Source organism: Lethenteron reissneri, chromosome 49 (genome assembly GCF_015708825.2).
Source record: "Lethenteron reissneri isolate LAM-NWPU_2019-01 chromosome 49, ASM1570882v1, whole genome shotgun sequence".
NCBI lineage: Eukaryota > Metazoa > Chordata > Hyperoartia > Petromyzontiformes > Petromyzontidae > Lethenteron > Lethenteron reissneri.
Window position 1 is genome coordinate 384577 of NC_083827.1, and position 27780 is coordinate 412356.

The following is a 27780-nucleotide window of genomic DNA, read 5'->3' on the forward strand; positions in this document are numbered from 1 at the left end:
AAAAATATTTTGCCAGGGTAATTCACTGAGATGGAAGATATCGTTTACAAAAGTGCCAAGTAGCACAGACGTAGCAAACACCAAATGACACATTCAGATATTTTAAAATATACCAATTGTACAATGTACGATCATACAATCTCAAATACATGCACAGTATAGTGTGCAAGGGTCAAGAGCACGAGCAAGACAGTCCCGGCAGCATGAACACAACCGCACGGCAGTAAATAATTGATGCACACTACCGGTTACCGTGTAACGAACGCCGTGCAGGTGCGTGTGGATGAGTACGACTCTGTACGGTATGTGCCAAGCGTTGGACTCGACGAGAGTAATGTCGCTCCTGCTGTTGTGATAGGTCAGTAATATCGTTAAGAGTGCAGCACTTAAAATAAGTGTTATTCGGGAAGTTCATAATAATGTAAATATACCAGGAATGACACTGGCACATTTTAATACCGGAGCCTTATATCCATAACATTAACAGAGGCGAAATGTAGATATAACTGCAGTTTATACTTTAACATTGTAAGCACAGTGCTATGATTGCTATAATATTAATGTTGCTTTTGCCAAGAAGGATATTTAAAGTAAGGTTAAAAACAAAGCTTATAAGCGTACATTGTAAATTAATGTGCAGGAAATTCAAAATCGGCTTCGCATTTTGTAGTAATGATATAATGGTACAAGGTAAGAGAACGCGACTTCATTAAAAGAGCGTCTGAATTTAATAGTATCAGGCGAAGCACCACTTTGCAGAGGTCGCAAACGGGTTTTGATTCCGTACCCGTACCCGGCCGCACCAGGGTCGCAAATAGGTACCCGTACCAGTACCTGACCGGGTACGGGTAGCCGGGTATCGGGTAGGGTACGGGTATCGGGTACCCGGTTGCGACCTCTGCCACTTTGGTAGCACAAGTGGTAGAAGACTACAATAACACCAGCGTGAGGAGGACATCAAGGCTCGATGCAATCAACACTGTCGCAATTCATGTACAATGCATAATAAAGTTGCTGCTTCGGTGAGCTTTCTCATGGTGGTTTTCTATCAGAGCAGTGGTTCTCAACATTGTTTGGCTACTGTACTCCTTGTTGAGTATAGTTTCAACCGAATACAGTTACTCTCTTGCCTGACTTAAAATGGTTCTGATAAATAAATGTATGAATAATGAACGTAAACATTTTAACAAATTGCCCATTTTGTGAGACATCCTAACGCTCCAGTAACTACAAGCGAATACAACAATCAACGAACGTCATGTGATGGTGGTTTTCTATCAGAGCAGTGGAACGTCATGTGTTTGCGCTCGCTGATTACTCTTGTAACCCACATTACAAAGGTCTGTTATGTTGTTCTAGGTTACCATATGGATTTGCATCTTATCGTAGTTATTTTATGATGCCAGATTTATGCGTGATTATTCACCAATGACTCACGTATGACAATTTCACGCATTTATAAATTACCTCACGTACCCCCTGGGACGTTGCCACGTACCCCCAGGGGTCCGCGTACCCCTGATTGAGAATCACTGACTTAGAGTAAATGAATAACGTTTCAACCGACCGTTAATTTAATTTCTAAAATTTAATTTCTAAAAAGCCTTTTATTTTTTGTATTGTCCTATTCGCAATTTGCTTCTCAAAATGGGTACTCCAGTGTTAATATCCTCCGTCAGGAGCGGTGGCACAGTGGTGAGTGCACAGCGCCACGAACCGGCTACCTCGGGTTCACTCTTGGCCCTGACTGACCTAATTATCAAGTTATATCAGAACTGGTCTTGGCCTTCCCTCCATCCCTACGCTGACTAGCATGATGAAGTATGGTTAAACGACCCCCAAGAACAATACAGCAGCGGATTGACAAAGGGCTGTAAATTATGATATCCCTCTAGACATTGGGTCTAATGGGTTTAGTTAACATTACGGGAGGGAAGAAGGGATGGTCTCACGGTTAAATATGTTGGGTCGGCTTCTAAATCTGGCCACCACATAACGCCATGCCCACATCCATGTAATGCATAGATTGCCCTTTATAATATACCTCGTTACACACAATACCAGGCAGTATATTAACAGCATTGTATTAGTTATCAGTTATTCAATAATATAAAATGTTTTTATTTACAGCTCTGAGCCATTGGTGGAAATTCCACGTTCTCATAGTTGATTCCAGTCGATAAAGACATATCACTGATAACATCCAATTGTGGTCAAAAGTGAAATAAGAGTGTCTGCGTGTACATTTTACATAGTACGGACTGTAATGTAAGTGGTAGGCCTCGGCAAGGTAAGGTAAATTACCTTTTTTACCGGGTAAAAGGTAAAGGGTAAAGGTTTCGACATGCCAAGGGGTAGGGTAAAGGTAGCTCAGAAGAATTGCCCGGTAGGGTAAGGTAGTGCGAATAATTACACGATAACTACAGTACCTTGTTTACCGCTAAAAGCTCCGTGGCGCAGTCCGTGGCCTCCATTTTTAATTGCGATAATTGATGTCGGACCAAATGGAGACGGTCCACGTTCTTGAGGTCGAGGTACTAGAGGACGAGGTCGAGGATGCCAGCAACGACATTTTTGGGGTTGATGCGAACAGCAATCGAAAGAGGCAGCGGTGTGCGTTCCTGTGGGAGCACACGCACGTGGTTTTCCACCCACACGAACGCGTCGTGGTGGAAAGCCCACCTCAAGAAGCACAACGTGCTCGCCCCAGGCAGCGTGGTAAGGTAAAAGAGGTGTTCTTGTTTTTTTTACCGTTTAACTTTTACCTTACCTTTCCGAGGGCTAGTAAGTGGGAACTGGGAATTGGAATTACGAATTGCAGTCTTGAGTGAACTTGAGAGCAGGCTGAAGTTGTGTACACACAGACACCCCTCTATAAGGATGCTATGTAACACCAAACACATGCTCTCTTATAACACATGGCATGCAGACTGCATGAGCTGCCTTGTAAGTAGACGTTTTAGTGACACTTGTTTTCACCCGAGGCAGTTGTGCTGTGACAGAAATACCTGAGTTAGTACTGCACTTAGAGGTATTCACTGTCAAATGTGTCTAGAATTAGAATACAGTACTGTTATGGTTTTTATTATTAATGCAATAGTCGCGTGATGTTCAAGGTGTCTCCCTGCTCAAACAAGCATTACTGGCCCTACGCCAGTGTTGGAATTTCCAAAGTGTAAATGTTTTTATTTACCTAGTAGGAACGATGAGCTGATTCAATCAGTGCCCAGGATTTCAATTGGTAACCTAATTGAGTTGACCACTGCGCCAACATCGGACAATCCAGTCAGACAAGGATATGATGAACATGGATGGGTCCCAGAAGAGGTCAGGAACTTGAAGCAGTTCTAAATACTCAACTTGTTTCGAGATCCATCTCAAGGCCTTGGTCTCATCATCTGGAGTTAATCTGCAGTAATAATTATGTAACAATTCCAATGGTGAATAGTATGACAGTCACAACCCAAATAACTTTTTACCTAGGAAAGCTTCACAGTCAGAAGACTTATTCTCAGGAGAGTTCTGCTTTTGTATGTTTGGCCAATTATTTCTGGAATGCTTGAAAAAAAACATCCTGATGAGAGGCCAACTCTGATGCTGCTACAAAAAGGTCATCATCCTACTTTTCTGCCTCCTATTTAGCAACCGTTTTGCCTTGCTGGTGACAGTCACCGATACACGATAATCGTATGATCCAGCAACCCTCGTCTCCCGATTGCCCGGTAACAGACATGTTTGTAGCCACTGTGGGTGTCGTGGGTATCCAAACACCCATAACATATTTAGATGAAGTTCACACACACCCACCAAACCTTGGACAAAATTAAATAAGGTGACAAATGCTGATTATGCTGATGATATAACCTTTAATTACACAGTAGGGTGTGAACACTAGGATCTGCAATGAGTCAGTAGAAATTATTGTAGTTGTGTTGGTTTAATGACTGCACATTAGAACTCCTGTTATCTGTGATGAAGTTGATCGGCAAACTTCCCAGGTCCAATGTGTAAACGAAGCAACAACCACTTGGAACAGTTTGCGAGGAGGGCACCCCTGACTTCCATAGTGTGACTCCTCGTGCCCCCAGTTGACAGGCGTACACTGGCACGCCCTGTGTGCGAGTCAAGCGAGGGTGTTTTGACCGTTCCTCTCAAACCCTTCCAACAGCTGCAGAGGGGACTTCTCAGAGCTGTCGTGCCGCGGCGCTGCGAGCCATGGCGTCTGGAGGTAGCACCAGGAGCAGCGTTGGTAATCTCTCGGATGAGACATTCCCCAGCTTCCTGTCGGAGTCTGCCCCAGACAGCCTGGGCCCCCCCGTAGCCATCTCCACAGCCGCACGGAAAGAAGGCTCCGACGACAGGTGCGGTGCCCAGCCTCCTTGCTCACTCTTGTCTCCATGTTTCTCTTGATCTCATTGGTTTTGTTTGTCTTGATTTTCTGTCTGTGCTGTCTCAGTCATCCTTTCTATCTCACCTGTGCCGTCCTCACTCTGTCTCTTTCATTGTGAAAATTATCCCAAGCAGAAAACATTGATTTAAAATAATTAATTCTTACACACTCACAATTTTATGTATCCTGAACACAAGCGTGATTTTAATTGATGAATCGCTACATGTGTACTGGAGATGATGGCAGTAATGTGTGGAGGCAGAATTGTTGGTCCACTGCTGGATGAAGTCCGACCTATGCCATATCATTCATTTGGGTTGTTTGACCATATGAACCATGTTAATTTGGGAGCTTTCGTGACTGCAGGAATTATTCTTTGGTTCTTTCGGTAAAGTCACGTATAATACTTTGCTAGGTTATTTAATTTAGTGTGTTCTTTCTCCCTCTAAGCCTGCGTACTTTACTACGCGTCTCTTCGTACTCATTGACATGTACATTTTTTCTCTAACCCCTCCCTCTCTCTGCCTCCGCCCCCCTCTGTCTATTTAAGGCCACCCCACAGAGACGATCACCCCTCTCTGTACCTGTGTTGCTCTCTCTATGTATCTTGGTGATATCTGTCTGCTTATATGTCTGTCTATAGTTTTCTGGTTAGATTTTATGTCGCTATTTCATTATACCTGATGATGATTGCTTGTGTTGCAATCGAAACGTTGTATGCTATTATTTAATTTATTATTTTATCTTTATACGTGACTTTACCGAAAGAACCAAAGAATACGAACCATGTTGGTCAGTGCGGGTTGGTGAAGAAAGAGGCCCGGGACCGGTTATATCGCTGACCGCTGATGTTAGCCATGGCTAGAAATTTAATTAATGTTGCTGGTTCATAGAGCAGTACACTTGCAGCTGCATTATTGCTCCACCTATAGAGATGTATTCCAAGAGTCTTATCTCCATTGCATTCCACAGTATCATTACAGTACTGCACCACTTACCTTAACTGTAACATTGGCATTCGGCTCTTCGTTATAAGATCTGATCCACTGTGACTATATGGAATGTAGTTTTAATAGTTTTGTGTGACCATGAATGGCAGTTGATGAGTGGGAGCAACATTTAGCGGTTTTCCAATATTCACCAAAAGCTCCCTGACATTTTTGGGAAAATTACAACAGCTTGGGCAGGTAAAGTGAAGTAAAAGAGCCAAGCATGCGACTGAGTGTAGCTCTCACCGTGTGTTAAGTGGGATCTTTGAGTGTTTTATGTGTGTTTATCCGAGTGTGTTTGTTTTGAGAGTGTGCCCTCAGAGAGTGTATGTGTTTATTGGAAGTGTGTGTGTGTGGATTGGTGGTGCTTTGGTTAGCATGCTAAACATTCAACCTGGTGACACAAGGTAGTGAAGTGCAGGTGATATTTTTTAAATGCGTAATTTTATTTAGTAGTTTAACAGGCACACCACTGACATCCTGTAACTTTATTTAAATCCCCGTTCACACATAACATAGTTCCAACTTAATTTGGAGCTTTCGTGACTGCAGGAATTATTCTTTGGTTCTTTCGGTAAAGTCACGTATAAAGATAAAATAATAAATTAAATTAAATACTAGCATACGACGTTTCGATTGCAACACAAGCAATCATCATCAGGTATAAATGCAATAAAAACAAAAATCTAGTATACTTAGAAATGTATTGTAATACAACAGAGAGTCGGATAACATAACACAGAGGCGTAGTTTCTCTTTGTGCCTATGTTTGCTCTCTCTCTATGTATCTCTGTGATATGTCTGCTTATATGTCTGTCTATGTTTCTGGTTCTGTGTTTAATCTCTCTCTCAAATTTAGCATTCTCAGGAAGAACGTAATCAACCAGATAGGGTGTTGACTGTTATGTTATCCGACTCTCTGTTGTATTACATTACATTTCTAAGTATACTAGATTTGTGTTTCTATTTATTTTATACCTGATGATGATTGCTTGTGTTGCAATCGAAACGTCGTATGCTAGTATTTAATTTAATTTATTATTTTATCTTTATACGTGACTTTACCGAAAGAACCAAAGAATAATTTCTGCAGTCATGAAAGCTCCAAATTATGTTTGAACCACTTCTACGGGGAAGTTTAAAGTTTGTTTTCTCTCTCTCTCTGGGTTTTTTCGTTGTCTCTCTCTGCTTGTGTATCGGTCTTCGTGTCTGTGTTTTTTCAAATTTCACACTTAACTTCTAATTTAGCAATCTTTGGAAAAAACGTAATCAACCAGGCTATGCGTTAATTGTGTGTTGACCGACCCTCTTTGTTGCATTGCATTTCGAAATTTTTGCTAGGTTAGTTAATTTAGTGTGTCTCTCTCCCTGCCTCCTAATTTTTTTAAGCTTTCGTACCGTACCACTCAACGTGCTACTCATTGACATGCTAATTTCTCTAACCCCTCTCTCTCCACCCCTGTCCCCCCTCTCTCAAGCTTTTTACACCTTGCCACTCACCGTTTCCACTCATGGACATGATAATTTTTCTAACCCCTCCCTCTCTCCCCGCCCCCGCCCCCCCTTTCTCTATTTAAGGCCTCGACACAGAGGCGTAGTTTCTCTTTGTGCCTATGTTTGCTCTCTCTCTATGTATCTCTGTGATATCTGTCTGCTTATACGTCTGTCTATGTTTCTGGTTCTGTGTTTAATCTCTCTCTCAAATTTAGCGTTCTCAGGAAGAACGTAATCAACCAGATAGGGTGTTGACTGTTATGTTATCCGACTCTCTGTTGTATTACATTACATTTCTAAGTATACTAGATTTGTATTTCTATTTAATTTATACCTGATAATGATTGCTTGTGTTGCAATCGAAACGTCGTATGCTAGTATTTAATTTAATTTATTAATTTATCTTTATACGTGACTTTACCGAAAGAACCAAAGAATAACATAGTTCCATTGCTGTGAACAATTTCTGGGCCTCGGCTACGTTTACTCGGCGTCGCATAAGTTCGTGACGAGCGTGGTTTGCTGTGTTGTGCAGAACGTCGGACGTGCACGAGTCGTACTTGGAGGAGTCGTTGGCTGTGTGCTCGACTTCTGGAGCCTTTCGTGACCCCACCCACCTCCTGGGTGACCTCTCTCAACACAAGTTTGCGTTGAGCTTCAAGGATGACCTGTGAGTTTTCGTGGGGTGGTGCGGAGGCACAGAATAGTGGAGCTTACATTGGCATGATTATTTAGTTCTGTTTTTCACCAACACTAGTCATTGGGGGACCCCCAGTACAGCTTTCTGTGATTATCAAACATTAGGTGCATGCAGTTTACAGTGGGCTCGTTTGCATGTGACTAACAGGATCGGTAATCACGAAAAATCCAGACCATAGTGTTATCACGAGGGCTGGAGTTGTGGAAACAATTTGGTTCATGCACACAGCAATAGGCAACTTTGTTATGCTACACAATTAGCCTGTAACTTTTCTGCACACATTTTTTTAAAATGTTGCACAACTTCCCTATTCAAACATCTCAACTTTGTTGCTTCTGTTTAACACGTAGGCTTTCGCGACCAATATCCATAATAGAGGTTTTTTGGGTTAAATCGCGTAAATATCTAAATGTGTCGTTAAAACCCACCACCACCTGACACAGCCAACTAGTAAGGGTTGTCACGGAAACAGAACATGCCAATTTGTCACTAGTACAGCACACTGGTGTGGTGGAGAGCCAAGCCACAACATTTACAATATGAGTACGACGTTTCGCCAATAATTACAACTAGCTTCAGCCAGATTTGTGGAAATGTCCGCCTGTTTCGTTTCTTATATAGAGGCGTTGATGTGATGACCACACTTCTGCGCTCTTGCACAAAGTGGCGGGGGAGGGATTAATGAGTCAACGTACATTATGCATGCGCATTATGCGAGCCCTTTGATCTTGTTCTTTTTGTCCATTGTGTGTATTAAAATAGCAGTACCAACGGTAATCCCTATTAAAGTATGGTGCCCCTTATAGGCATGCATTTAAACAATGTATTATTTGATGATTCGCTTCCACGCAGCACTAAATCGGTAGCTATTCGAACTGCTAAAATCATTTATATTTCTTTCAATTTCGACAGATTCTCTAATTATTCTTGGCCAGTAGTAGCTAGTTTTGCACAGAACTTCAACATTATCAAAATCAATTTAGTGTCCTTGTTGGCACGCATGTTCTGCTACTGCTGACAGTTGTATTTGGGAGTATTTAATATTTCTCTGATGTTCTTTTCGTCTCATGCTGATCATTCGTCCTGTTTGCCCAAAATAACATTTGCCACATGTGCAGTTAATCCTGTACACACCTTCTGTTGATAGCTTCGGTAATATATATTTTGTACCAGATATTAATTTCTGTATTTTATGTGTAGTGGGTTCAACCGAGTCACACACTTAGACTTGGAGGCAGCGCATTTATTTAGTTCCAACACACAGGGTAAACTTTCCCCTTAACACGATAACAACCTCGGGTGGAGACCACCCGGCTAACGACACTAGTTACCACATAACTGTTAACTACACACCCGGGACCAACAGCATACTGCCCGGGTCCACGTGCTCAAAGACTTGTAGAACGGAGATCGTAGACGAAGGGTTTCTTTCCCGGGATGAACAACCCTTTCGGACTCGGCTCCGCCCTTGGCCACATCCCCCTTCCAGAAACATCGGGAAGAACCTGGGTCCCAATCACGTGACCCTCCTAGCCCCCTCTTGGGGGCCCCCCTGTCATCTTAGCCGGTCACGTGTCCTCCCGGGTCAACCAGAGTGCCATGGCCTCACACGACCTTCCCCTTAGGTCGGCACGCACACTCACGTGCCCTCTTGGGCCGGCACTGCACTTACAGCATGGTGCTATCCAGCGATGTTACTCCACGTAGGCCTCGGCAAGGTAAGGTAATTTACCATTTTTGACGGGTAAAGGGTAAAGGTAAAGGGTAAAGGTGTCGACATGCCAAGGGGTAAGGTAAAGGGTAGGGTAAAGGTAGCTCGGAAGAATTACCCTGACTCCTCCCTCTCCCACGTGACCCTCTCTCCTCCCTCTCGGATCGTCACATCCGGCCTTCCCATTTACGCTCGCATTACACCATTAAAAGCTCCGTGGCGCAGTCCGTTGCCTCCATTTAATAAGTAATATTTTTTTTTACTTTTTTTAAAACACGGTTTTATTAAATGTACCGTACAAGTAATGGCAGAACTCCACAACTCCAGGAAGTGGCCCCGAAGCTTGCCATAACGTAAGGGACCGTGGCCAATTACAGCCAACGTCAGTTGAGCGTGGACAATTAGACCCAAGCCGAAACATAACTTATAAAAAAAGAATGTTTAAATTATTATTTTTATGATACAATATAGTATTGTCATCAGTATGCCATAAGTATACCAAGTGTGCAGTCGATACCACATTAGGAAGTGGGTTAAAATTGAGTTACAAAATTTGAGGATACGACAGCGACAACGACAACAACAACGACAACAATGACAACAACGACAACAATGACAACAACAAGCGTGTAAAATTGGAATCATCGAGAGTATTCTATATGAGTAAAGCGATCTACCTAGCATTTACCGTTATAAACCTTGTTCATGTGTAGTAGTACCCCAGTAATTACCCTGTAATTGGGTAATTTGTATGGGGTAAGGGTTAAAGGTAGGGTAAAAGATAGGCTCGTTGCTTTTTACCTTTTACCTTACCTGCTAAAGGGTAAAAGGTAAGGGTAGAGTGATTGTATTGTGGTAAGGTAAAAGGTAGGGTAAAGGTAGGCTTGTTGTTTTTACCTTTTAACTTTTACCTTACCTTGCCGAGGCCTAACTTCACGCACACCGTGCCCCTCTAGGGCCGGTACTGCACCCACAACATGGTGACATCCAGCGTTGTCACTACATATGTACCGGGCCAAATCTGACGCGGATGTTTTGTTTTTCCAAACATCTGGCTAGTTTATAAGTTACTCCCACAATGTACGGTATATTGATCGTTTTAATTACTTGTCACAGCACAACACTCGATTTTGATAATGTTGAAGTTATGTGCAAAACTAGCTACTAATGGCCAATACTAATTAGAGAATCTATCGAAATTGAAATAAATAAATATAATATTAACCGTTCGGATAGCTATTGCCTTAGTGCGGCGTGGAAGCGAACTATAAAATAATACATTGTTTAAATGCATGCGTATAAAGGGCACAATACTTAAATCGGGATTACTGTTGGTATGGCTGTTTTAATTCACACAATGGACAGGAAAGACAAGATTAAAGGGCTTGCATAATGCGCATGCATATTGACTCATTAATCCCCCACACCCCCCACTTTGTGCAAGAGCGCAGAAGTGTGGTCACCACATCTACGCCTGTCTGTCTTCTGATGAAGCTAGTTGTAATTACTGGTGAAACGTACACGGATTGTAAATGTTGTGGCTTGGCTCTCCAACACATCGGTGTGCTATACTAGCAACGAATTGGCATGTTCTGTTTACGTGACAACCCTGTGTTGGGTGGTGGTGGGTTTTAACGACACATATATTCACGCGATCTCACCCCAAAACCCTCTTATGTTTGTTGCTTCTGTTTTACAACACAATTGCATATACAGACAGTCCTCGATTTAAGAACATCCACATATGAACCTTATGGCGGGACCCCTGGGTCCCATAAGCCCCCTGCTCTCACTAAACTACGTTGCGACGTTATTTTATGTCTGTTGAAGGTGAACGATACGGAAATCTATTCCTCTCGACGAGCTCTACACTATGTGCTAATCAAAGTTTTGTTTCTTCTGCGCATTCGTCCTGACATGACAACAGAATGATCTGCGGCAGGTCGGTCTCGGCGTTTATGTGCGCGGTGGGACGGAGTCGCCAAAAAATAATTAATTGATTTCAATTTTGACTTCCGTTTATTCGGGGTCCCACCGTAAGGTTCATTTACGAACCAGCTTTTATGACATTTTTTTAACATCGACTTCAAACATTAACTCACACTTGCAAACTGAACCGCCAAACTATTTTGTTCAGCAGAGCAACCCCCTGCAAGTGTTTGTGCGTGTGTGTGCGCACGAGTGTGTGTCTGAAAGTGAGCGTGCGCGCATGTGTATCCATATGCGCCCGTGCCCCCGGAGCACCAGGTGGCTAAAAGACAAAGTTGGTACAGTAGGGTCGAATGGTGGTTGATGCCCTTGTGTTTGTGAGGCGCGCCAGTGAAATGGTTTGTGTGCTGTGCTACCAACTCCACCGCCCGAGTTCGATTCCCGCTCAGGCCAACACTAGTGACGATTATCTGAATGGGTCCTGGGCCTCCCCCTAGTTCGACTTGGCCTCATGAGTACCTGGTGCGGTATGTAAACATCGCCACTGAAGAGACAAAGGCGGTCGGGCGTGGTGCTGGCCACCCACCTCCTGTGCCATGCCGGCCTTCATTGGCGCTGCTCGCTAACAGCACTTGCCACAACAGCCTGTGAAGGCTACACAGGGGATTGTTGTTTTATGTGTGTGTGCGCATGCGCGCGAGTACCCCCGTGTGTGTTTGCAATTGTGGGGACTCATTGCGTCCCCTTCGACAAACAAGCCAGCATTGGGACTCAACGCAAGTGAAAATAAAACTGCATTTTTTTTGTTTGTTATTTATGTTACTTTCTTTTTTGTTTTATTTTAAAATAGCGGGAAGTACCTGGCATTGCCCGGGGGGGAAAATATTTCAAAACTTGTCTTAAAAACATAACATATTCATATACAAATACTAAGCTGGTGTGAAAGCCCATCATGCCGTTTGTCTGTCCATTTGTCCATCAACAAAATTATAAGAGGCTTGCAGAAGTAAAAAAAGTTGTAGAAAGTTGGGGGTAAATAGTTGATCTAAAAGGTTTCCGAAAATTGTCGACCTCCCCCCCCCCCCCCCTCAAAAAATATTTTAATCCCCGCGTAGGCATATGTACCCTACATGCAATAGAGTAGTATATAGTGACTATATAGTAGTATCTGGCTCTACAGTAGTATCTATTGACTCTAGTAGTATCTACTGACTGTAGCAGTAACTACTGTCTGTACAGTAGTATCTACTGAGCCCAGTAGTAGCTACTGACTGTATAGTAGTATCTACTGACTGTAGTAGTAACTACTGAATCTATAGTCGTATCTATTGACTCTAGTAGTATCCACCCACTATAGTAGTGTAATAAAAAGACTCGACCACGATATCTGGCTTGGTGTCCTTTATTCGGTTCGTTTGCTGTCTCCCACACGGCTGTCCTCCTTTGAGACTTTCCACACGGTGCCGACGCTGTTGTTACACCCGTCACCACTAACAGCCCCGCTGTTGGTCTCTGTCGCTCCCGTAGCCTCTTAGCAGCCTCGCTGCTGTTACTCTCACGCAGCCTCCCTGGCTGTACTCGCTGCAGCTCCTCCTCGTGTCGCTCCCGTAGCCTCGGACAACCTCGCGGCTGTTTCCCTGTCGCTCCCGTAGCTCCTAGCAGCCTTGCTGCTGTCTCCCATACACAGCCTCCCTGGCTGTACTCGCTGCAGCTCCTGCACTGCTCTCCCTCTCCAGCAGCCCCACTGCTGTCTCCTCTCGCAGCCCCGCTGGCTGCTCCCGTGGTTGGTCACCGCTGGCCGACGGTGCCACCCTTCCCTGGTTTCGCCCTGCGTGGCCTCACCCTTGCTCAGTCTCCCACTCTCTCCCGTCTCCTTCCGGTTTCTCCCCTTAAGGACCCGAACCTTTCTCCCACGTCACATAACTCCACCTCCCCGTGACGTCACATCCAGAAGGTCGCTTACGCCCGCATTACACCACCCTCCCCCGTAGAGAAAAACCCAGCCGACCTCGGCTGAACAATACCAACAGTAATGCGGGCGAAACCGACCTTGACACACCAAAGGACACCAAGCATGCAATATAACAGTAAGAACAATCAACACAACATAACAATCAACGAACGTACGAGAAGCAGGCAATAAATATAACAGTAAGAACAACAATGCAACATAACAATCAACGAAACGTAAGGGATTTAGAACGTGTGCGGGTCGCCGGCCCGTCCCGGACGGTCGGCGGCCCACCCGCAGAGCGGGAACGTGATGGAGTTTGAGGAGTGACAGGGCGTAATCCTCCTGTCGATGTTGGAGGTCCACCAACGTCCCGTGTCCCTGAAGAATTAGCCCCGGACGTGTCCCGCGAATGTGCCTGCAGCGGGGTCGGAAGGGTCGCAGGGCCCGGAGTTCCCGCAGTCCTGGCAGGCACCTTCCGAGCAGGGCCCTTCGTCACCTGCGGCGTCACGGCCGGTCTGTCTGGAACAGGCACGACAGGCGCTCTTGCAAGATCAATGGACGCAGGCAGGGGAGAGTCGGCAGCAACAGACCCCAGCAAGGCAACATTAGGAGATGACGTATCATGTAGGGGAGCAACATATGGTTTCAAGCGCGACGTGTGAACAACCCAGCGGCGAGATCCAATCTGAACACGCGCCGACTGAGGGTTGGGAACCTCAATGAGGCGGACGGGCCCTTGCCAAGGTTTGTGAAATTTAGGAGAGGTTCCCGGCCGCACCTGCGGGCAATGGAGCCAGGCCAGGTCCCCAACCTTCCAGGGGCACTGCCCCTTGGAACGTCGAGCATACCGCTCGTTCCGGGCCTGGGCTTTGGCCGTAGCCGCGCGGGCACTCTCCCGCGCCTCCGTGATCCGGCGAACAGTGTCCCGAATGTAATCTGGGAGTGGTTTACGAGGTCCCCTCACACCGGTTCCCAATTGCACATCCATCGGCGGCACGTTTTCCCGACCATACATAAGGTAAAACGGCGAATAACCTGTAGCCGCATGAGGAGTCATCCGGTACGCCGAAAGCACCCCCGGGATGTGCAGGTCCCAATCCGATTGTTGTTCACTCACCGTATGGCACAGCATGGCAGACAATGTCCGGTTTAGCCGCTCAACCATACCATCCGTTTGCGGATGGTATGGGGATGTCCGTACTTTCTTAGTCCCAAGGCCCGCGCACACTTCCGCCAATAATTTAGAAGAAAAATTTCGGCCCTGGTCCGTGAGGAGTCTCTCAGGCGCACCCTTGTCCATAACGTACCCGAACAAAAAGGCGTCGGTAATGGCCACGGCCGATTGGTCAGGCAACGGCCAGGCCATCGGCCAACGGGAGAGGTACTCAACCCCAACCAGCAAATATTTAATACCCCTCGCCGATGGTGGGAAAGGTCCCAAAATGTCCAGTGCCACCAATTCATTAACCCGAGACACCTGAATTGACTGTATAGGCGGCACATAAGGATGTTTAGGTGGCTTACGTCGGGCACAATCAGGGCACGCGCGGACGTGCCCTACGACATCTGTCGCCATGCCGTGCCAAAAGTAATGACGTTGTAACGTCAATAAGGTCTTCTGCACACCCAGATGTAAGAGCGTGTCACAATGGAGAGTTCTAATTAACTCGTATCGCAGGGACGTTGGCACAACCAGACGCCAGCGTTCCTGGAGTCCTTCCCTCCACATGAGCAGACCATCTCGGAGAGTGGTTTCCGGTACCCCATCCGTACCCGGACTCCCATTCTCCACCTTAGATCGCTTCCGCAAGGACAATAACGACTCCTCCATCATCTGCTCCCGAATCCAAACATACCGCGGCAGATTCAAAACCCCGTCAGTCGGGCCCAGTTACATCGGAGCATCCGACTTCTCGACAGCTAATGCCAGCGGCTGAGGGGGGGATAGACTGGGCGTACATCTATGCGTCCCCGACGCACATTTGCAAGGGGAGCGCTGCGGCAATCTGGAAAGTGCGTCTGCGTTCGCATGGCGCACCCCCTTCCGATGGTGAATTTGGAAGGAAAATTCCTGCAGCGTGTCCAACCAACGCGCCAACTGGCCGGATGGTTGATCCATTTTAAGAGCATATTGCAAGGCCGCATGATCCGTACGCACGATAAAGGAACGACCGTAAAGGTACGGTCGAAACTGACGTAGGAAAAAAACAACGGCCAGGAGTTCCCTGCGAGTGACACAGTAGCGGGTTTCCGCGGGAGACAAGACCCGGCTACCATACGCCACGACGCGCTCTACGCCCCCTTTAGACTGAGATAATACCGCGCCAATACCTGTGTCACTCGCGTCCGTATCAAGAATGAATGGGTGATCGAAATCGGGATAATCCAATGTTGGGGCCGTAGCCAACAGATCGCGCAGACTCTGAAAGGCCGCCTCTTCCGGCGGTCCCCACGCAAACTTACGTCCCTTACCCGTAAGGAGGTGCAAGGGCCTCGCGATCGTCGCAAAATTCGGCACAAATCTTCGATAATACGAGGCAAATCCCAAAAACCGACGTACATCCCCCACGGTGGCCGGAGTTGGCCAATCCCGGACGCACGCCGTTTTTTCCGGGTCCGTGGACACCCCCTCAGCACTCACGATGTGCCCCAAATAACGGACGGACCGCAGTAGGTGACATTTCTTTGGTTTGAATTTCAAATTCGCGGAGCGCATCCTCGTGAACACCGTCTCCAGCCGCCTTAAATGTTCATCAAATGTGCGGCTGAAGACAATAATATCGTCCAAATATATGAGACATGTCTCCCACTGCAACCCCGTCAAAACGAGCTCCATCAGCCTTTGAAATGTGGCAGGGGCCGCATTCAGCCCCATCGGAAGGCAGTTGAATTGAAATAACCCCTGCGGCGTACGGAATGCGGTTTTCTCCCGTGAGGGCTCGTCAAGGGGAAGCTGCCAAAATCCCGAAGAGAGGTCCAGTGGAGAAAAGAACTTAGCCCCCGACAATGCATCGAGGGAGTCGTCCATACGCGGCAGGGGATACGCATCTGCCACCGATATCTTATTCAATTTGCGAAAATCAACACAAAATCGCAATTTGCCATCCTTTTTCTTGACCAAAACCACAGGCGCGCCCCATGGGCTGTTAGATGGCGATATAATGTCCGCAGCCAACATGTCTTCCACTGCCCCCCGAACGTGTTCTCGCTCGGCGGGACTCATTCGGTGCGAATTCAACCGAATAGGGGCAGCGTCGCCTGTATCAATATGATGGTAAAGCAACGAGGTGCGTCCCAAATCCAAATCATTGGAGCTGAACACATCCGAATACGTCAATAACAATTTGTGAAGCGCACCACGTTGATCCACGGACAGGGAAGAATTTCCGTCACATAAGTTAGCAATCCAGCGATTATCCGAAGCAACAGGCTCGGAAACACCAGCAACCACCCCCTAGCTATGCGAACAATCCTGAGCCGTAAATGCCGTAGTGGCATGTGCCACAACCGTACCAGCCGGGATGCAGACGTTTTCAGCACCCGCATTGAGCACCTGTAAAAACGGTAATTGATCCGGCCAGACGATGGTCTGTGCCCCAACCAGCGCCAACCCGGCCGTTATCGAGGCTGACGGTGATAACAAGACCCCAACCGCTCCTAGCCGATCAGGCAGGGGCTTTCGGTACCGCAAGGGAATAAGCATCTGTGAGCCAGGTGGGATGTCAACAGATGCCACGGACAGCGCCTGCACTTGTGCGGCTGAAGCAGGTCGCCCCCAGGGCGACGGCAGAAACGAGATTTGACGGCCACCCGGCAGTTCAATACAATTCTCATTAATTTTGATCAAAATAGGCATCTTAGCCAGGAAATCAGTGCCCAATAAACAAGGAACTGCCAAGGACCCTCCGTGCCAATTTGCGCCACTGCGTCACCGAGCGACATGGCCTCTCATCAACAACAACATTTGGATCGCACAACGAAGGTGATGGGTGAGGTGCAAAGCCTTGCCGGGTGTCTGGTGCGTGCCGACTTGCCTGTTTCGGAGGTTCCTTGGTCGGCTTGTCCGTTGATGAGGCCTCCTGCTGCGGCGGACCCGGGATGCGGGCCCAGCAGTCCTTTGCGTAGTGGCCCCTCCGCCCGCAGCGGAAGCAGTCGACGTCGTTGCGCCGAAGCGCAGGCCTTGCATCCCGCTGGCCCCATACCGGTGGTGCAGCGTGCGGGCCCGGCCCACCGCGTCCCGACCATGGACCGGAGGCGGCCGTCAGCTCCTGAGGGCCCCCCCCATCCGGCACGTAGACCGCCTTCGTAGGGTCCCAACCCAGAGCGCCACCCTCTGCGACGGGCCCCCCCGTCCACGCCGCGACTTGTTTCCACCGTCGGAGGTTGAATTGTGCATCCAGACATTTTGCCGCCGCCCGGGAAGTGAGCTTCTCATGCCCACACACAGGCATGGGAATCCCAAGATCCCGAGACAGCTCGAGCATCTTACCCAAGATGAGAGGCTCGAGCAGGTCAGGTGTCGTCTCTGGATATGCGGCCATAGCCAATTCCAGCACCGCACCCCTATATGCAACGAGCGATTCCTCGGGCGCTCGTTGTCGTTGAGCAAATCGCCGATGCGCATCGTCAGGTGGCTCGTAGGTGTCGGCCATTTCTTCAAAAACTCCACATAATGTCTTCTTCTTTTCGGCCGTTATGGAACGAAAAAATATAACTGATTCGTCGTCCAGAAGAGTCGGCAACACTTCTAAGGCCTCAGCATCGGTCCACCTCGCAGAACGGACCGCCGCCAAGAATCTGCAGGCGAAAGCGCTCCAATCGCCCCCGATGGCGAATTCCTTGACTGTGGTAAGATGGCGACTCCGACTTCTCTTTACTCCGTCCTCCATTGATGGTTCCTCCGGTGGTAAGTTCAAAATGGCGTCGAACCGCGGCGTGGTCAAGATGGCGGTTTCCCGCCGCGGAACGCGCAAGATGGCGGCTTCGTGCCGCGTGGCTGATGGCGTCGGAAGCGAAGACAATGTGGCGGCCTGTGGAGCACTCTCTGCTCTCTCCGTCGCCGTCCTTGGCGTGACGAGATGACTCAACTGCGCCAGGACGTCCTTGAGAGTCTCCAGTTGCTCCGCCATCTGCTGCCATCGTGGATCAGCGTCCGATGATGTTGGCGGGCCCGCCACCGCGGCGACATCTTCAACTCCAGTCCCCGCGCTCGCTTCAGCAGGGCTCTCCTCCACCACCCCAGCAGAATCCATGGTTGGACGGAGGTCGTCGTCGTCGGACGAAGAAGCCGATGCTGGCGCCGGAATAATTTTATTTCTTACTTGCTTCGACTACCGTTGCACTTCCGACACCAATGTAATAAAAGACTCGACCACGATATCTGGCTTGGTGTCCTTTATTCGGTTCGTTTGCTGTCTCCCACACGGCTGTCCTCCTTTGAGACTTTCCACACGGTGCCGACGCTGTTGTTACACCCGTCACCACTAACAGCCCCGCTGTTGGTCTCTGTCGCTCCCGTAGCCTCTTAGCAGCCTCGCTGCTGTTACTCTCACGCAGCCTCCCTGGCTGTACTCGCTGCAGCTCCTCCTCGTGTCGCTCCCGTAGCCTCGGACAACCTCGCGGCTGTTTCCCTGTCGCTCCCGTAGCTCCTAGCAGCCTTGCTGCTGTCTCCCATACACAGCCTCCCTGGCTGTACTCGCTGCAGCTCCTGCACCGCTCTCCCTCTCCAGCAGCCCCACTGCTGTCTCCTCTCGCAGCCCCACTGCTGTCTCCTCTCGCAGCCCCGCTGGCTGCTCCCGTGGTTGGTCACCGCTGGCCGACGGTGCCACTCTTCCCTGGTTTCGCCCTGCGTGGCCTCACCCTTGCTCAGTCTCCCACTCTCTCCCGTCTCCTTCCGGTTTCTCCCCTTAAGGACCCGAACCTTTCTCCCACGTCACATAACTCCACCTCTCCGTGACGTCACATCCGGAAGGTTGCTTACGCCCGCATTACAGTAGTAACTACTAACTCTATAGCAGTAACTACTGACTTTTCGGTAGTATCTGCAGACACTATTGCAGTATCTACTGACTCTATAGTCGTATCTACCGACTCTACGGTACTATCTACCGACTCTATAGTAGTAACTATCGACTATAGTAGTATACGCTTACTATAGTAGTAACTACTAACTCTACAGTCTTGGGTACCCCTATGGGTTCTCCCTTATCACCAGTGGTAGCGAATGTTTTCATGTATAAATTTGAAACAGATGCCATCCTGACATCCACCCTATGTCCTTCCCTGTGGAAGGGATACGTAGATGACACTTTCGTCATCTGGCCACATGGCCAGCCAGCACTGAACCAATTTTTCAACCACATCAATTCCATACACCCATCCATAAAAAAATCACCATGAATGTGGAAAATGATGGCAAGCTACCTTTCCTGGATGTTTTGATCGAGAAGAGGCCTGATGGCTCGTTGGGACATTCCCTGTACAGGAAAGCCACCCACACGGATTCCTATCTAAGGCCTGATTCCCACCACCATCCAGCCCAGAAGAACCCCCTCATCAAAACACTACACTAAAGGACCCGCTACATCTCCGACCAGTGCCACCTAGCCAGTGAATTGGAGCACGTACACCAAGCCATCAAGATTAATGGATACTCAGACCGCACAATCCGCAAAGCTGTATCCACAACCATGGGGAGACAACCATCTGAGGACCCAATCAAAACCATCACCTTGCCATACATAGCAGGTGTTACCAAAAATATTTCCAAAATCTTAAACAAACACAAAATCCAGGTCTAATTCAATACAGTACACAAAATCCGTGATTTGGTCCCATCTGTGAAGGATGTCATTCCTGACATGCAATACCCTGGTGTCTACAAACTAAGCTGTATTTGTTGCAGTCGTTACATTGGGGAAACGAAACGACATGTCTCGGACCGTGTTCGCGAATACAAGGCAGATTCGAAACACGCAGAACCAATACCTCTGCCGTGGGTGATCATTGTTATAACGCAGTGGGCTCGCACGATATTGTTTTTTCCGAGGCCAAGGTACTCTGCAAACCTTCTAGCTACCATCAAAGATTTTTCCATGAAACCATCCAGATATATAAACACAGACAATTTAAACCGAGAAGATGGGTATAAGCTTAGCAATCATTGGAAGGACGTTATTAACCAATCAAAGTTGTAACTTGCTGTGGTGGTTGCATCTTTCCTGCCGTTTGGCTGTTATCTCCGACTCTCTGAGTTGCATTGCCCTGTTGGGTGTCTCTACATTAACGGGCTGGGGTCGCACTAACATGGAACCATATCGATGGTTCTGGCTGTGTGATGGGCTGTGTGTCTCACTGGCGCGACCACCGTTGCGGTGGTTCTCTTGCGTTGACGCGCTTGCCTCTTTCAGCGCAGTTGGCAGCGCCGCAGCTTGTGTTACACATAGACATTACATTAACTTACTAATCCCCCTAATCTCCCTACCTAATCTCTCCCATCAACATAGTGCTTATCTCCCATTAACACTGCTGTTGTTATGCGCATATGTGGGGACGATACTCTTATGCGGCGACGGAAGCTCATTTCATGCTAATCTCTCTCCCTAATCTCTCTCTCCCTAATCTCCCTCATTAACACAACTGACGTGCTTGCGTCCGGGGATGGAATTCCTTCCAGCTCAGACCCCGCTTGCTTTCCCATCGCCAACATATGTAACCTCTTGTTGTAACAGCTCTCGCTGTGTTCTTCCTGGTTCAGCAGTTCCACTGCTGGATTATTTTTTCCGCCTGAGGACGATCACTTGTGTTGCGATCGAAACGTCGTGATATCTTTTTTTTTACTACGTGACTTTACCGAAAGAACCAAAGAGTATAACTCTACAGTAGTATCTGCTGACTATAGTAGTAACTACTAACTCTACAGTCGTATCTACTGACCCTGCAGCAGTATATACTGACTATAGTGGAATCTACTGACTGTTGTATTTACTGACTCTATAGTAGTATCTACCGACTCTACGTTAGTATCTACCGACCATAGTAGTATCTACCGACTCTATAATAGTAACTACTGACTCTGCAGTAGTATCTAATGACTATAATAGTACCTACTGAATCTATAGTAGTATCTATTGACTCTATAGTAGTATCCACTGACTATAGTAGTAACAACTAACTCTATAGCAGTAACTACTGACTATAGTCGTATTTACCGACTCTGCAGCAGTATATGCTGACTGTAGTGGTATCTACTGACTGTAGCATTATCTACTGACTAGGAGTATCTGCCGACTCGACGGTAGTATCTACCGACTCTATAGTAGCATCTACCGACTCTATAGTAGCATCTACCGACTCTATAGTCGTACCTACTGACGATAGTAGTATCCACTGACTATTGTAGTAACTACTAACTCTACAGTAGTATATACTGACTCGATAGTAGTATCTACTGACTAGTATTTAATGACTGTAGTAGTATCTACTGACAGCAGTATTTACTGACCATTGTGGTATCTACTGACTGTAGTCGTATCTACTGACTATAGTAGTATCTGTCGACTTTATAGTAGTAAATACTGACTCTACAGTCGTATCTAATGACTATAGTAGTATCTGTCTTGATTTGAAGCTTTCGTGACTGCAGGAATCCATACTCTTTGGTTCTTTCGGTAAAGTCACGTAGGTAGAAAAATAAAACAAAATAAAAATACTATGTAGACGTTTCGATCACATAATCCAGCAGTGGAACTGCTGAACTTGGTTCAGCAGTTCCACTGCTGGATTATTTTTTCTGCCTGAGGACGACCGCTTGTGTTGCGATCGAAACGTCGTGATATATTATTTTTATTTTGTTTTATTTTTCTACCTACGTGACTTTACCGAAAGAACCAAAGAGTATAGTAGTAGGTACTGAATCTATAGTATCTATTCACTCTATAGTAGTATCCACTGACTACAGTAGTAACTACAAACTCTATAATATCTACTGACTCTATAGTTGTATCTACCGACTCTGTAGCAGTATACTGACTACAGCCCCACGCACCCTTGATCTACATAGAACCTAAGGGGCACGCTCGCACAATTTTTTTTTTCTCATTTATCGAGCAATAATGGACAGGAACCAACCAGTGAGGTCGTAACACACTGAACCCTTCAATCTAAAATCCCTCGCAACCTCAACCATGGGATATTCATGGAGCTCAGTCACCCAACTCAAGAGCAAAACACCATTCACAATGGTCGAAATAATCGACGATGTCGTGCAATGCAGATCGGACCCCCCCGATGGATAAAGTGAACCCCGGGGCCAAGTGTGAGGTGTGCCGCGACTCGCCTTAGAGAGCAGGGAGTCGTTGGAAGGCGGACGTCCTGGGGGCCGCCGTCGAGGAACCCGGCAGCCCAATTGGACGTGCCCTGGTAGGCCGCAGTTGTAGAAGGTGACCCATCCACTGCTGGACTGGGACGAAGCAGACCTCGCTCGCCGCCGGTTGTCCCGCCGCCGATCGCCGTCACCCCGACGATCGCCGCTCGGCTGATGCAGCGAGCACGCGGGAGCAGGCTCCTCGTCCGCGTGGGCTCCGGAAGACGCAGAGCACGCCACCAACACCCTGTCACGTTGCAGGGTCTGCTGCGCCTGTATACACCTGGCGATCTTGAGCGAAGACACCTCTCCGTCCTCAGTGGGGAGCACAGTAAGGAGGTCTTTGGCGAGTCCCAACATCTTCTCGAGGACCAAGGCGTCAAGGCCGCCGTGGTCCATTTTCGGGAACGCGGCCTTCGCCAGCGACAAGAGCGCACTTCGGGAGGCGAGAGCCGACTCACCATCCCCTTTCCGCTTCACGACGAACTTCTGACGGGTGTTCAGCGGAGGCTCGAAAACAGCGGCCATCTGATCAAACGCCTGCATGAGGGTTGACCTCTCAGACAGCGGAATGGCAAGGAACGCCGCCAAGGCATCATCGTCGAGGATGGCAGGCAGCGCTTTCAGCGTGTCCGCCTCCGACCATCCCGCCAAGTCGGCATTGGTGAGAAATCGCCGCTTAAGCGCCACCCAGTCGCCGCTGGCGGAAACAAATTCTTTAATGAAGGGCAGTCGACGGCGGAGCGACTGGATGTCAATCAACGAGCATGTCCCCGCTTCAAGCTTGGCGGTCTAAGCGCTCCCCACCGGCGGCAAAATGGCGCCCGCGAGTGCAGGCAGCGGCGATGGCGTTCCCGCCTTCTGTGAAATGGCTTCCCTGTTTTGTTGAACCGTAACACATTTTATAACAGTGACCATATCTGCATTTAGATATGGTACATTATGGTGTTCCGACTTATGACCCGTTCGACTTTCAAATGAGGGAACGCAACCCGTTCATACGCGTTTTGCAATATTACGCTATAAGCGCACAACTTTTCACATAAAGGGAGATTTTACTATTTGCAAGGTAGCCTTGTAACTGTGTAAATTGCAGAATAAAGTGAGCACAGATCATGGACAATTCCTACAGTTCAGCTGGACAGTGTCACCCATTTGTTTTCGAGTGGATAGACCCGAGATGAAATGCTAAAGCAGTCTGTGCTTCCTTTTGTGCAAGTGTGCTGGTGCGAATGGAGGTGGTACCGATTGGGCATGTAACATCGCAAATAAGTATATTAGATTTTTTTCTTAAAAATTCTGTATTGTTCATGTTATTTTGAAAATAACCATAAATTGTAAATCATCAATTCGTACATGGACAGTTTAATATGCGAGTCATGAGTCTGAATTCTTCGCATGTCTAACAACGACGGTATTTGCGACGGTGTCGCCATCAGAAGTGACGCGAACGACCTCGCCTCGCTGCGTCTCTCCGACATGCTGCTGCCAGTCGAGCTGGAGGCTGGCAGGTTTCACGGTAGCTGTCATAGGCCCCCGGCATCGCCACCACTACCGCCCCATGCTTCCTGCCGCCTCACGGCACTGCAGGGAGAGCCCAGTGCGGGCAACTGTGGCCAAACCACGGGCGACACCTCCCTGGGCCTCCTGCCTCTTGATCTCGTGGACGGTGAGAGAGCATTTGCCCACGGGAAAGAGGGGAGGGAGGGCGTGCAGCTGCCGATGCGAGATGATTGGTGACTCCGTGGCCGCTCGCTAAATTGTGTTGAGCATTTTATTTTGCTTGCTTGTATTGTGTTGAAGGGAAAACAAAAGGAAAATTAGATTTGGGTTTTATTTAATCAGCCACAGGTGTTAGCCACAGTAGGCCCTTAGGTTTTATTCCACCATCATGTATCATTCTATTTTTAAAATCTCCATTTATCTTGGATTACTGGATGACCACTTGTCAATCCACTGCTGAATCAACGCTTCCCCACGCCATGTTAGGCATGGGGGTTTTTGACCTTACCTCACCGTGCTGGTCATTGCGCCTATGTGAAAGAGGTGGGTCTCGTGACTGTTTCAGATATCACTCACAGCTGTGGTCTTAAATCAAACTCGGGTCACTAGCTTCATAGCTCAGTGTGCTTACCACCACAAATGCTCCACTCCCACCAGCCAATTAAACTTTTTCGTTTTAAAATCAAACTTTTTGTGGCGTCCTTAGTGACAAGGCTGGGACCATCGACTCTCCACACCTGAGAGATTTGCTTAATTATTGGTAATTGAAACTATGATTTAATGTCAAGATATCAGTGATGCCGGGGTTTCCGCACCATCCTTGCATGGCCATTGCGAGCTTTCTGAGACCCCCAGCCAGCCACCCGGGCATCTTATTTCTTGCCGTACTTCCTGGTCACTCACCTGGAATATTCGATACCCTTATCAGTCTGTATTGGGCTGCAAAGCTTTCCCAAACTGAGTGACTTGGACTGATTATGACCATATTTCAGTACAGTAATAACCCAATTTATGTTTCCCCCTTCTACGTATTTTTGCAAATATATCATCACTTTATTATTAACACCACGGTCCGATTTGCGTCGCCTCAAGCCACATTTATATCGCTGATAGCATTGTCCGCCCTCTCTCGTATCCATCGCCTCTCAGCCTTCACCACCTACCATATAAATCGCTATGATTTACATCTTCTTTGGGTCTTTCGGTAAAGTCACATAGATAGGTTCAAAGAAAATAACAAAAAACTATGACGTTTCGATCGCAACACATCCTGATGACAACCGCTGATAACGTCGTAGTTTTTTGTTATTTTCTTTGAACCTATGTACCTGACTTTACCGAAAGACCCAAAGAATATGAATTACTGCAGTCACGAAAGCTTTAAGTCATGATTTACATCGTTTCCATATTTGTCGCCGCACCTTTCAGGAACACATCCCCAACGTAAACCAGGGTATTTCTGTGTGAAGGAATCTTTAACTCTAAAGCTGGGCATGGAAGCACAATTTTGAATGCAGTGTCCTTGAGACAAGGGCTGGTGGATCATGTGGATTTGTGGATCTCCCGGCCTACTGCACTACAAGTGGCCAAGAGATGGCAGTATAGAAAGTGGATTTGTGTCATGTTTGTGCCAACCTTAGTGTTATCCCCCTCCCAAGTATGCCACTTTTCTCAAGGACACAGACATTGAAAAGGAATTTGACAAACGTTTCCTGTTGAACCCTATTGAGACTTTCTTGTATGAGAAATGCACATTGATGTTGTTATTTATTCTGCCAGACCTCTCATGTGGGCTCATGACGCTGACCGACAGAATGGTTCCTGGGACAGAGCTACGTGCACAGGTAAAACCTCACTGATGCTTTGATTAACATCTCTGGAATAATATATTTTTTAAGAGGGACCTTTACACCAGGGCATCAGAGAGCTGGTATACAAGCAATAAAAAGAGAGATTCATCCACAAACTGAAGCTTGTGTTTGAGACAGGAACCCAGCCAGATGTTTTTACGTATATACGTTTTTCTCTTCTTAGACCGACATCCAGAGGCTGCTCGCATCTCCATCCAGCGCCCCCGATGACAGCCTCTGCAGCTTTGAGCAGAACGAGCTGCAGCAGCATGGGGATGGAGATGGCAATGGCGATGACCCAGAACTCGAGGAACTCAAGGAATACGAGTTTTCCAAAGATGACATCCGTAGCCTCCTGCAGCAGCAGGAGCAACAGCAGCTGGAGGGGCGGCTGCAGGGGCAAGGGCTGGCGACAGCAGGGTCCCTCCGAGAGCCGCCCTGGCTTGGGGCTGTGGGTCCTGTGAAGGGGGGCGGCTACAAGCTGACACCTGCGTTAGGGGCGACGCTATTCCAGGTACTGAGCAATCGACAAAAGGGGGTTTCACTCTCAAAAGGGGAAAACTATAGTAATGAGTTCAATAACAATGGCACTGTGACAGCTTACAATAATGTTAACAATTACAACATGACATACCTCATGGTATTAATAAATCCATCTTCTAATACATTTCCTTGTTTTGGTTAAGCTCGCACCGGTATTTTAATAGTGTGGCAGTCTCATGTACCAGAAGTAAAACTTGCAGGGTTTAACTTGTGAGTTCTAAACTATAAAACGAAACTAAAGTTACAAACATACCCAGAAAGAGCTGCAGTTGTCACAAATACGATGTGGCAAGCTGGGTGCACTTTAAAGAGAGTCTTGAAGAATACGAAGTGGGATACTTACAACAAAGCGAAACAAACATCCGTTTGGTTTTTTAAATTAATACAGAATTGGGTTGCATTCACATTTGCTCTTTGGATTACAAGAGGCTCTGGGAATAGACGAATACTTTCTCGGGGCCTCTCTGATTTATTCTTAAATTTCCCCTTGCGGCTGCGTGGATCGTGAGTAGGAGGAGGTTGTACGATGCTCGTGAAGGTGAGTGTGCGCGTGTGGGCTTGTGCGTGTGCGCACCTGTGTGTGTGTGTACACGCATGTGTTCATGTGTGCAGTGCCTCACGTGCATCCTTGCTGTGTGCCTCCACCTGCCGCACCTCAACCTAATCAGCGCTTGGCCTGTATGCTTGTGGCTTGTTTGCGTGTGGTCTGTGTGGGTGTGGCCTATGTGCGTATGTGGCCTGTATGCGTGTGTGGTCTGTATGCATGTGTCGCCTGTGTGCGTGTGTGTGGCCTCTGTGTGTGTGTGGCCTGTGTGTGTGTGGCCTGTGTGCGTGTGTGTGGCCTGTGTGTGTGTGGCCTGTGTGTGTGGCCTGTGTGCTCGTCGCCCGTGTGCTTGTGACCTGTCTGCGCCTGTGGCCTGTCTGCGTGTGGCCTGTGTGCTCGTTGCCTGTGTGCTCATGGCCTGTATGCTCGAGGCCTGTGTGCGTATGTGGCCTGTGTGCGAGTATCTTGTGTGTGTGTTTGCGTGGCTTGTGTGTGTGGCTTGTGTGCTCATGGCCTGTGTGTGTAGCCTGTATGCTCGTGGCCTGTGTGCGTGTGTGTTCTGTGTGCACGTGGCCTGTGTGCGAATGGCATGTGTGTGTGGCCTGTCTGCGCGTGTGGCCTGTCTGCATGTGTGGCCTGTGTGCGTGTGCTCGTGGGCTGTGTGCTTTTGACTTGCGTGTCAATTTGAACTGATCGACAGTCATTCTCATTTTTTCAACATTCGCTCGTTTCATTGCAACCTTTCGCATATACAATAGAAAAACAACTTTATCTCTCATGTCGGCTTGTTAACAGAAGAGGAAACCCTA

General features: G+C 47.7%; 1 protein-coding gene across 6 annotated transcripts in view; it reads left to right on the forward strand.

The window, feature by feature from the left end:
• The window catches only part of CEP192 (centrosomal protein 192), a 126574-nt gene that overhangs the window by 834 nt on the left and 97960 nt on the right, over window positions 1–27780 (forward strand). For all 6 annotated transcript variants that reach the window (XR_009756626.1, XR_009756628.1, XR_009756627.1 and 3 more), the window contains exons 2-6: window positions 4169–4361; window positions 7409–7543; window positions 23971–24200; window positions 25814–25878; window positions 26069–26398. Coding sequence is in view for 3 of the 6 variants with exons in the window: in XM_061571957.1 (XP_061427941.1) it covers window positions 4216–4361; window positions 7409–7543; window positions 23971–24200; window positions 25814–25878; window positions 26069–26398 (906 nt within the window). In the remaining 3 variants the exon portion in view is untranslated. The remainder of the gene's footprint in view (window positions 1–4168; window positions 4362–7408; window positions 7544–23970; window positions 24201–25813; window positions 25879–26068; window positions 26399–27780) is intronic.